Source organism: Phyllostomus hastatus, unplaced genomic scaffold (assembly GCF_019186645.2).
Source record: "Phyllostomus hastatus isolate PE091 unplaced genomic scaffold, TTU_PhHast_1.1 phas_contig_137, whole genome shotgun sequence".
NCBI classification, from domain to species: domain Eukaryota; kingdom Metazoa; phylum Chordata; class Mammalia; order Chiroptera; family Phyllostomidae; genus Phyllostomus; species Phyllostomus hastatus.
In genome coordinates, this window is record NW_025333583.1 from 15167064 (window position 1) to 15178870 (window position 11807).

Here is an 11807-nt window from a genome sequence, read left to right on the forward strand (position 1 = left end):
AACTGTTTCAGATATAATGAAAACTGACAACTGAATACAGAGTGATCAGAATTTTCTATAAAGAACATCATAGGAATAATTGATGAAATTTGAGTAAGGTCTGTAGTTAGCTACTAGAATTAATTTCTTGATTTTGATCAGTGTGGCTATATAAGAGAATGCCCTTTTACTTATTTTGGAAAGTATTTAGAGGGGTATCATGCCAGCAACTTAATTTCATTGGAATTCAGAAAGATAAAAGCAAATGTGGTAAGTGTTAACATTTGGGGAATCTGAGTAAAGGGTACACAGGACTTCTTTGTACTACTGCCAAGTTTTCTGAGTCTGAAATTATGACAAATTGAAGTTTATTATTCTTTGAGTGGACAGATGAGAGAAGAACAGTAGCACAACCACAGTAGCCTTCTTCATCCACCCTCCAATTCTCGTATCAAAACATTTTCAATGCAGTCTTACCAATCTGTTTCACATCTGTTACTGTCTTCATCTCTACTACTCTCAGTCCAGCTTAATGATCCCTTATCTATACCACCGAAATTGCCTAATCAATTATTTCCCTGCAATCCCTGTACTAAGCAATCTTTTGAAAATGCAAACCTAATGACATCATACCTGCTCCCTAACCCCATTCCCTTCCAGTATTTGACACAGGAAATACTCTTAATCGGAAGCCCTACCTATGTAGGCTGGCTCCTACCTGTTCATGGTGCACTTTTCACTGTGCTTCCTTACTCTACACTACTGCTGTTGTTGTTGACAAATTCGTCCTGCTTCCTTTTGCCTTCATATGCACCATTTTTTCCTTCCCTTTGCCGTCAGCTACTTCTATTAGCTGAAATCTATTGCTTTATCTGGGAAAGCCTTTCCTAGAGTTGTCTTATTCTTATTAACTTCTCTCAATAGTACTTCTGTCTGCACACTAGCTGCAGTTGTGGAGATAATGCCTATAAAACTACATCACAGGCAGGCACCATGCTGGTTTTTGCTCACCACTGTGTCCCTAAGATATATGTAACACTATGTCTATGTCTGGCATAACTGGACCTCCATGAAGTTACTGAATGAATAAATTAAAAGGGAAGGCAGGAGAGGTACTGAGTGTTTTAGGATAGAATTTAGGGCAGGATTTGGGAAAGCAAGAACCCAAAGGCTGGGAAAGTTATTATAAATAAAACAGACTAAGAGAAATGTGTGGAATTAGACTGAAATGTCATATATTGCCCATTGTTTCAAGAGTCCATTGCAACCTTACAAAACAATAAAAAAAAAGAAACATGTTAAGTATGAAGAAAACTTTTGAGTAAAATTCAATAAAAAAGCATCACTTACGTGGTTTTCTTCAAAATATATGATGTGCTTTTAGAAGATAAAGAGGGTGGTGAATTGCTTTTAGAAGAAAAAGGTGAATTGTCCGGCCTTTGCTTTAAAATGCTCCATTTTAAAAATATTTCTATTAAAACAAGAGTTGGCACTACTGGAACATCTACATGTGCCAGGCACACATACATATTAAAACCTAACTTTCACAATTATAGTTATATCTTTTGAGAAGAGTTTAGAATTATGCTTGCCATCTTGCCTTCTGCTTAACATCTTTCTCTACATTCCTTTTTGAGCGGTAAATCTTGGCAGCAGACTTACCCACATGGCATACTGGTTCTGTTTTTAGAGTCCGTGCCTCTTGGTGTTTGTTTCCTAGTAAGCTTGAGCACTTGGTATATTGGCAGTCTCCCTTACATCCCCCTGGAAAGTGCATCCACGCTGGCACACCCAGTGGCTTGCTGTGGCCATGCACCGTTAAGTGCTCTCACATAAGCTGGTGGTCTAGGGCCTGCTGCTGGTGCAGACATTCACTAATCTGCTGTTTCCCACTTGCTTTTATTGTCCAGAAACAACTCTCCAACCAGCCAGTTACTGAAGTTGTACTTTGTAATCCTTTCACTCCTTCAGTTTTCATTAAGCAAGTGTGCTCTAAGGAGGTGGAAGTCCTCTTTGCTTACAAGTTTCCTGTGGCTTAGTGTCCAAGTGGTCTCCCAATCCAGACAGTGCCATACTGGTTCCTAGCTACTCCCCAGCTGCCTCCTACAATCGTCACAGTGCTTGCTGTCCTGCTGTCTGTTGGTATCTGTTTTTTCGTATAATAAAACATGTCCTGACCCCTTAAAAAAATCTTAGAGGCCATCTAGGAATTCTAATATTCCTCTGAGCTCTTTGAAGCCACCGCGTCCCTGCACTGTTTTGCTTTATGTCCATCTGATTATCATTCCTTTGCAATCATCATATCCTTCTTTCTCTGGTAACTTGAGGATATTTTCATTGTGATGTGCTGTATGCTTTATGGTTTTTTTCCCATTTGACACTCGAGTTCTCAAAATCTTAGCATTAATATAATTTTTTGGCTACCATTTCTTCAAATATAGCCCTCTGTTCATTCTCTCATCTCACTCGTTAACCCCCAATTCTGGTTTGTTTTTTTCATCACTCTGGATTCCTTTGAATTGTGGACTGCTTCCAACCCACTGATTTTGGTTTTTAGCTCTGAACATTAATTCGGCTGTTGGATTTTGTTTTTAAATATGAAAATTTTATATTCCATCTCTAAGGTCTCTCTAGAGGCCTTTCACCTGTTTTTCTTGGCAATGCTAGTACTTTGAAGACTTGTTGATCTGTTCTGTCAACTATTTCTTCAGGTAGTTTTCCTGTTTGTACCTCTTTTTTTTTATGGTGTATCTGGTACTCAGACTTTTAGAGTCTTGATTGTATTCTCATCTTTAAAGTTCTAACACTAGTATCCACTTCTTTTCATGGGAAGAGTAGAAATTTGCACTCTATACTATCTTTCAGAGGCAGTTAAGGATGGGCAGGACATTTCAAAGTCGGGTACATGGACATTGCCTTCTCTCTCCATCTCTGTGCTCAAGACTCTCCAATTTTATTCAGGTGGATAATCTCTCATCATTCAGCCTGGCTAAGGTGCTGGCGCCTGATCAGTTGCTCCAGGTGGTTGTCCTGCTCAGTTCCCCTTTCCTCCAGGTCCAGAGCACCTTTGATGTTGATCACATTTTTGTGGTAACATTTTCCATGTGTTTTTGCATTGAGTTTGCTCTTCAGTCTAATTCCATGTGGTAGTCTTTGATTCTGCTCCACTGACAATTTCCCTTTTTTGCTTGTTAGTATGGATGTATATGTGCAGATCTGTGCTTGTCTATAAAAATCTTATCTGTCATTTCTAGAGTGCTATGCCATCTTGAAATCAAGAATCCCAGTTACTTTTACTAGGCTGTGTTTCTTTTCAGTGTTGGTGAGAATCTGGCACTTCAGCCCACATATTCCTTTTTCCACTCCTTCCCACATTTCCAAACCCTTCAAACAAGCAGCCAGTTTGATCAGTCAAGTACTGGTAATATGGGGTTCCAAGAGACAGTGATCATGAAGAAACTAACCTTTATTCAGTACTTAACCATGTTAGACATCCTTCTAATGCCTATTATCCCTATTTTTACAGATGAAGTAACTGAGGCACAGAGATATTAAGTGACATAAAGTTTTAACAATTCATTGCTTTAAAAAAGTGAAAGAATAGTGGTAGGCACTGTCAGAGGCCGACGAAATCTATGTTCTCAAGAGGTCCCAGTCTGTTTAGATTCTGTAAAATCTTAATTGGTCCTGAGTTAATTCCAGATCCAAGGGTAAGCAGGAACTAACAAGGATTTGAGTCATATTCAACCAAGATTTACAGATAGAAAGAACCAATCTCTTCTGTAACATTTTGTAATGTAGAAAACTTTGAAAAAAGATCCCTTTCCATCCCCTTAAATCATGGAGCTACTATAGGAAACTGGACAATTCCTAAAGATGTAAGGAATCTTATTATATGTAATTTCAAATAGTATATTAATATCCTGCAATGTTGTAAGCAGAAACACTAAAATGTCCATTATCTGTGTTAAGGAATTAAAACTATCCATTTCCTTTCTTTCCACTTGTTTTAGTGCACAACGCTTCTCTGAGTCAGTGGAGAAATGGATATTCTCCTATATGCAAGCCTCAAATAAGGTCAGAATCTTCTGCACAGCTGGTACAGGGAAGAAAGAAAAGACACTTGAGTGAAACAGCACTAGGTAGGTTAAAATGAGGATATTACTAAAACTGAAATTCTGATTTCCAAACCAGCCCTGCTTCATGGGAATTGATAATTCAGGAGTCACTAATTATACAAAACATCCATGGTCCTATGAACATTAATTTGCACATGCACATAATCAATTTAGAATTAATTGTGGACTGTGCACCCATCCACTTTGTGTCAATTAAGGGTTTCTTTCCTTTGTTCCCTGACCAGAGTTATGTATTATAGCCCTGGACAGGACTTACTCTCAAAGGTTGTGTTCTGGACTAAAATTATGTTAGTGCAAGGCTGACACAGAGAAATGTATCCCCACTTTTGGTACATACTGTGGAGGTGTCAACACACTGACTCTTAGTCAGAATTTTGAGAAATTGGATAAGATTCACTTAAGGTAACTCAACCACCTAGTTCAATTTCCTTTACGAACTTAACAGTTCCAAAATGAATGAGAGAGATATCATTCAAACTAAGATTCTTCTAGTAATATAAAGTGAGGATTTTGTGGGGATTTCAGAAAGTTCCCATGTTATGGCTAATTAATGATAAAAATGAAACAACTGAAAAGATATACATTAAGTAACAAATTATATACTTTTTGTTCATTGTTCCAGTGGATATAATATAGGGTGGGGCAAAAGTAGGTTTACAGTTGTATGTGAAAGTTTATTTTTATATTGTTTAACTTTTGTATTATTTTCCATATGCTATAAACCTTCTTTTAACTTACCCTGTATATACATTAATAAAATGTTCCCCAGATATACTAATTTTACTCAAGATGTACTGTACTGACTATAATTATACATGATGGACGTCACAGATTTATCACTGTCTCTAGAAATCCCGCTAAAACAGACCAAGTTAAAATTAAATTCCTACCCACAACCAGAGATTTCATTATGCTTTTTAGTGCCTCACTCTTAAGACAACCTAGCCTTTGAAGAATGTTCAGACATGCCTACAGTGAAACACAGGAAAACCTGCATATCTTAATAAGATGCACTATGAAATACAAATTACCTAAGATGTAAATGTTTCACTTGGATTGATAAATATAAGTTCAAGTTTGATGGAAACATGGAAATGGAACAAGTTTGATTCTATACTACAAAAAAACTAGATTAATTCCATAAAGTGCAGGACTCCTCATCTAGTCTCTTTAGTAAAATATCATGAAAAAATAAACTATTCTAGATTATAAGAAACCTAGGAGACAAGAATCAATTTCAATATGTGGATCCTGGTTTGAAAAAATTACATAAAGGACATTTTTTAACAAGTGGGGAAAAACTAAATATGGACTAGGTATCAGACTTTATATTACACAGAAAAGTATTTTTTGAGGTCATACTAAAGTAAAATAAACAAGGGCAATATATAAGTGAATAAATTATATATATACTCACAAGTAGGGAACCAAAACAAATAGAAAAAAGGATCATGAAAGAGACACAGAAAATACCCTACCCTCTAAAAAAAGTAGACTTACCCTAAGAAAAATTTCATTGATAAAGTAACAGGATGTTATAAAAATAATAGAGAAAAAGAACTTTTCTAAATTAGTAATTTATTAGAAAAAATTTCAAAAAGTAATAGAAGATCAAGCTAAGATCTTCCAAAAAGTAGAATAATGTATAAAACTGTAATTACCCCAGAAAATAAAATTGTGGGTAAAATTCTTTTCCACTCTCTTGTTTTTGATATAAGTTTAAAAAATAATAAAAAGAAAACTAATAAACATAAAAGGAATCACGTTAGTAGGAAAATAATTCTAATACTTGTAAGTCACATTGTTTGACATTTTCAATGTTTTTCCCCCATGGCAGGAGAAAGAACCAAAAGTGAAAAATTTGCTTTTCAACGCACAGAACCAGGATCCCATAGCAATTTGACTGCTGCTACTAATGCCAGTGTTACATCAGGAACCCAGAATTCATCACAAGTACGTTTTGCATACTAAACTCTAAAATTGCTTCACAGAATTTTAAAACTGACCAATGTGAATGAAGTACATATTGTTAATAGCCTAATTTACTAGCACATCTTAGAATATTTTGAACTAACTTATTAGGGAACAATAAATTTGATTAACTTTCAGTAGGGAGCTACTTGTTCATTAATCCTTGGTTATGGCTTTTATTTCTGTTAAAAACAAACTACCATAACCTTCCCTACTCATTATCATGAAGCTAAATATAACATTACTAGTAAGAATCCAGCACTTGCATTATTTTTTCATTTGATCAGAGTAGAGGTAAAAAGTTGGGAAGGTTTAGAAAAAAGTGTGAAGCGCAGGGACCAGGAACACATAAATGAAGATTGTAGTAACGATCTTTACTAAATGACTTACCAAGTAAAGTCTTTCCCAATAAAAATTGAGTTTGTTAAATGATCTTTGCCTTATGGTACTCTTTTATAATAAAGAGTTTTGCATTTTAAGGCATTCCTACTTTTTATGGTCTTAAAAAGTTTGTTACATGTGCACACACAAATGTACGCTGCATACCTGCCCCGCCTCCCAAAAGACATTGTCTGGTTTACAAAAGACAGGTATACTTCCTTGCTTTTCTCAACACTTTATGGTCATATTTTTAATAGTATTTTTATAAAATATAAAAGTTATGCTTCCAGATCATCTTTATACAACTTGAGAGTATAGTCACAGGTAACTAAATAGTGCTGTACAACTATAATAACCCTGTTTTGCTCTGCTGCAGAACACTGCACGACGGAGACTGCGGAGTGAGAGTTCTTATGACATAGATAATATTGTGATTCCCATGTCACTAGTGGCCCCAGCTAAGTTAGAGAAACTCCAGTATAAGGAAATACTTACTCCAAGGTATGTATACTTACATTCTGTTTTCTTTCTTCCTTCCTTTTCTTGAATAAACTTACATTTTCAGAGCAAAGCTAAAATATTAATTAATAAAAGAAAGCTGCTCCTCTTCCCCTTCCTCCCACTTGTGTAACTACGGAGGGGAAATGGAGCCAGCTTTACATTACTTATGCTGAAAAAAGTGCCGTACAGTATCCCAACTTTACTTCTCAGTTTTTGTGAAGAACTGGGAATTCCTGAGACTTACTTACTTTAGCAGTCTTTTTTTTCTTTATTCACTATGTAGTTATCTGTTATGTGTATGGCTCTAAAAGGTATTTTAGGAATGTAAATAATTGTACTTCATTTAATTAATAATTGCTCTTTAAAATGAAGGTTTACACAAGGTTGCAAAATGAATTCAAAGCAAGCAACTCTTTTTACAAGGAGTATTTACACTCTAAGACAGTAACACATGTGACAACAAAAATAAGATTTTGATGTAGATAATTGCCAAGTCAGCAATAAACACAGTAAACACAAAGATGAATGGGAAAGTCTGTGAACACATCCTATAGGTGGAAGGTTAAGTGTACTGACATAGGGAGACCACAACAAAGGCATATGAACACGTAGGCAAGGCTCTGTGCAGAGCAATAAAGGGAGTTAAATGCTAGAAGAGCTAGGACCCAACTGTGGAGGTCCTTGAATGTCATACACAGATCTGCTTCCTATTGGCAATGAAATCATTTGATTTTTTTCAGCAATGCTGAAAGCAGTTTCTTAAGACTAGGAATCTGGCCCCAGGAAGCACTGACAGAAGAGGTTGGAGGTGGGAGGGGTGGGGAGAAAATACAGACAACTGTAATTGAAAAATAAAATAATTTAAAAAAAAGAAGAGGTTGGAAACAGGTGTGAGCTGGGTGACAACTCCAGTAATTCCTACTGCTGTCTATCACAGCTCATTTCTAATTCTGTTCAGTAACTAAGTGGAGGTTTAAGAACTCCTAATACTCTAGGAGGTATTATGAGAATTACTACAGAGAATGTTGATATATTCCACATAAGGAATAACATTTATTATTTGTAGTTATGATATTCTATAGCAACAGTAATTGAATTTATGTGGTAGGCTAGGGTTAGATGGTTGAGATGGCTGTTTAATCTTGAGAAATTTTGTGATCTGGTTATTAAATTCAAACAAGGCCAGGATGGTGTGCTGTGTGTGTGTGTGTCTGAGCCAGTTTATCAGTTACTGACCTAGAGCTGTTTGAAATTGGTTTGTATCTTCAACAGCTGGCGGATGGCTGTTCTTCAGCCTTTGGATGAATATGATGTATGTGAAGAAGAGGTAAGTTGCCTTTTATTATGGGATAAAAGCACTTTATGTATTATAAAGTCTGCTGAATTTGATACTTGTGGAAATATAAGCCCTTTAACATACTACTTTTTTTTCATTTTACTTATGAAAACAAAGTTCTTCATTAAGGATATTTTGATTAGAAAAAAAGGTTTTTTTGCAAATTTGACTATAAAGATAATAATGTATAAAAAATAAAGGAACTACAGCCCTGGCTGGTATGACTCAGTGGATGGAGTGCCGGCTTGTGAACCAAAGGGTCACTCCTTCGATTCCCAGTCAGGGCACATGCCTGGGTTGTGGGCCAGGTCCCCAGTAGAGGGTGCACAAGAGGCAACCACACACTGATATTTCTCTCCCTTTCCCTCTCTCTAAAAATAAAATCTTTTAAAATTTTTTAAAAAATAATAAAGGAAATAAAAACATACGATTTGCTTACATGAATTGTTAAAATACTGAATTTATGTGAATCTCTACATTCATTCCCCATATTAAGTCATATTTTCCTGCATGACAAGATTTAGTCTTAATAGTCAAGTCCACCATATTCAGAATCTTGGGAACAATTTGATTGGAATTTGAAAAATTTTGAACTTTAGAAAAATAATGCAGTACATATATCATGTAATACAAGTAAGGAGTCTAGAACAGTTCTCATAATCAGAATTTAATGTTTCTATAGTGAAAAATTTATAAAGACATAGAATAGCCTCACACCATTTCAGATCAGGCTATGTCACCAAATGAATTCATGAAAATTTGTTTTTTTCCCGTATTTTTGGAATTGCAGGAAAGGGATTGGGCATCTGTATGGGTAAAACATTAAAGAACATACTATTTAACCAAACACATACCAAAGTGATATAGAAACCGTATATTATGTAAAAGATGTTTCATTTCTGTAACAGTCTTTCTGTGCCCTCTGACCATGTTTTTCAACTACCAAAATTTACTTTTTAATGTCCCTCCCTCCTTCCATCCACTTCCCTAGTTCAGTGTGAGCCCAGTCAGGAAACCCAAATTCTTAAAACATTGTCACCAAAGTCTTAAAACTCCAGGTAAGTCATTTGTTAAAATAATTCTAATTTAACTCAGACAATCTTGACTTTTCTTCAATATTAACATGTTCCTAGAACAGTGCACTTCACAATGAGCAATCAGTACAACTACTGAATATAGCATTAGAATACTGGATACAAAACGAAAGTACTGTGAACCTATTAGTAATCTAGTTAAGTGTTCAAATGTGATCCACTAGTTAAAAAAAAGTTTTCAAAAGTTTTTAACTCTCTATTTGAAGCTCATCTCAAAACACTTGTTCTCTTGATTTAGACTGCATTTGAGAATATTCTTCCTCTTGCTCTCTTGATGAGGAATACCTGGTTTCACATTTCAAAGTGTTTCTGATAAAAGCAAAGCTTTTTATTTCTAATTCCAGATAGAAGATCTTTCTGATGAAGTCTTTTCCCTAAGACACAAAAAATATGAAGCAAGAGAGCAAGCCAGATGGTCACTATGGGAGCAAAGCAAGTGGCACCGAAGAAGCTGCAGGCAGGTGTTATACATTTAAAACCCAAAAGCACAGAATCCACAAGGAATCAACAAAAATTCTGTGTGAATATGGAGGGATCACTAAAAAGGAATAAAAAAGATCCTTTATCACATCAGCTATTTGCACGAGAAGGGAAACACTGCACATAGCTTACACTCAAAATACATTTGGGCTAATACATAGTGATGAAATGAGTTTCTTTATTTTACTGCACTCATATCTCATGCTATCAGCCTCAGGAATAGATTTAACTGAGAAAATGTGATAATTCTGCCTAGATAAAGGAGGTCACTTCAGTGTATTGTAATAGTGGGCCTAACACTAGGGATCAGAATTTGGGTAATCTGCTTTAACAAAACCATGTCAAAAATGTTTTTCTTAAGAAATTCTAAAACAAAACAAAACAAAAAAACAACAACAACCTGTTTAGTCTAAAAAACCAATAGTCTAAAATACTGTACTTTGAACATGACTTTGAGAGAATAGGGTATAAACCCTAAAAACAATATTAATAATTATATACATGGTACCTCGTACTTGTCGTTAACTTGTTCTGGAACTTGGGAGGAGTGCCGAACTGTTCACGAGCTACCCTGAGACCGACACATCAACTCTGTTTTATCACGAGAGAGCAGTGTCAAGTGGCCTGCAAGCACCGAGTGCTGAAACATTTTTTTGTCAAAATTCGACGAGTACAGGGTTTGACAAATTCTGAAGCAGATGAGTACCAAGGTGTGACTATATTTGAGAAAAATCCCTGGTATTTTATATTTACATTTGACTATTTTTTAATATAGCCAAGACTCAAAATCATATTGAGTCTGGTAGTCAGTCACATTGGTGTGAGGGCATCTCTTATGTAATCAGTATTGTTAAAACACATTTCTCTGGGTCTCAAGATATCCAGATTTTTTGTAGATCCTTATTCTAAGAATATCCAAATATATATGGGATTCAAGTCTCATCTTTCTCCACATTCCAGAGATATAACTTTCCAGAAGTACAGAGGAAAATGTGAATTGAGTCCTTCACGGATGACATTACAGTAATCATAGGATACCATGGAAACTCAGAAATAACTCTAAGGGTCAAGCAAATGTCATTTCTTGTTTTCTTACAGGGAAAAAAAAGTCAAACCAAAACAAAACGAAAACCAGTATCGTAGTTCAGCAAAAGCCTTCATAAAAATATAATTAAAAAATACATATATATATATATATAATTTAAGTCTTTGAGATATGACAATAATAGCACCGGGAAGATCAGCAGATGCATTTTTAAACGTGTTTGTGGCAGAGTGTTTAAGAAATACCTACTTAATTAAATTGGCTTAATGATACCTTGGGTTGTTCCTAAAATATTAAGACCTCAAGAAATAATTAAATGTTTTCTTGATTTTCTTGCCAGGGCTTACAGTAAACGTGTTGAAGGACAAGACTTACGTCTGAAAGAATACCCTAGTGAATGTAACAGCGGTCAGCACTGTGCTAGCGAAAGTCCTCGGAGCCAGGATCTGCATGCACATGGCTCACCTTCAGTAAACGAAAATCAAGAAATCAAGGTAAGTCTAATCATGACCAGTTAAACCTTTTAATTGCCTTTTATCCTTTTTAAACTTGTTTGTAAAAATTACTTGTTATAAATTAAGGAGTCATCATCACATAACAAACTTAGTACAACAAATCAGAGGGTCTGTACTCCAACATTCTAGTTCTGTCACTATAAATACTTACTTTTTAATGGAACATGTCAATACCCACCTACGCGTTTATGTCAGGAAATGGGGATACTACCAAAGTTTCATTACAAAACAAATCTGAGTGGAGAACAGCACCTGGCCCACAGTGGATGTTAGCTGCTATTGCCCTTGTCTCCCCACCCCCACAGATCCACAGAGTTGCAAGGGGACTGTTTTCTAACACTGTGTCAATAAAGTTCTTGCATTTTT

The 11807-nt window shown here is 35.6% G+C and overlaps 1 protein-coding gene across 4 annotated transcripts in view; it reads left to right on the forward strand.

The window, feature by feature from the left end:
* The window catches only part of KANSL1L (KAT8 regulatory NSL complex subunit 1 like), a 113678-nt gene that overhangs the window by 99811 nt on the left and 2060 nt on the right, over nt 1-11807 (forward strand). For all 4 annotated transcript variants that reach the window (XM_045855422.1, XM_045855405.1, XM_045855413.1 and 1 more), the window contains 6 exons: nt 3993-4121; nt 5956-6071; nt 6847-6971; nt 8244-8298; nt 9746-9858; nt 11267-11420. In XM_045855422.1, the coding sequence (XP_045711378.1) occupies nt 3993-4121; nt 5956-6071; nt 6847-6971; nt 8244-8298; nt 9746-9858; nt 11267-11420 (692 nt within the window). The remainder of the gene's footprint in view (nt 1-3992; nt 4122-5955; nt 6072-6846; nt 6972-8243; nt 8299-9745; nt 9859-11266; nt 11421-11807) is intronic.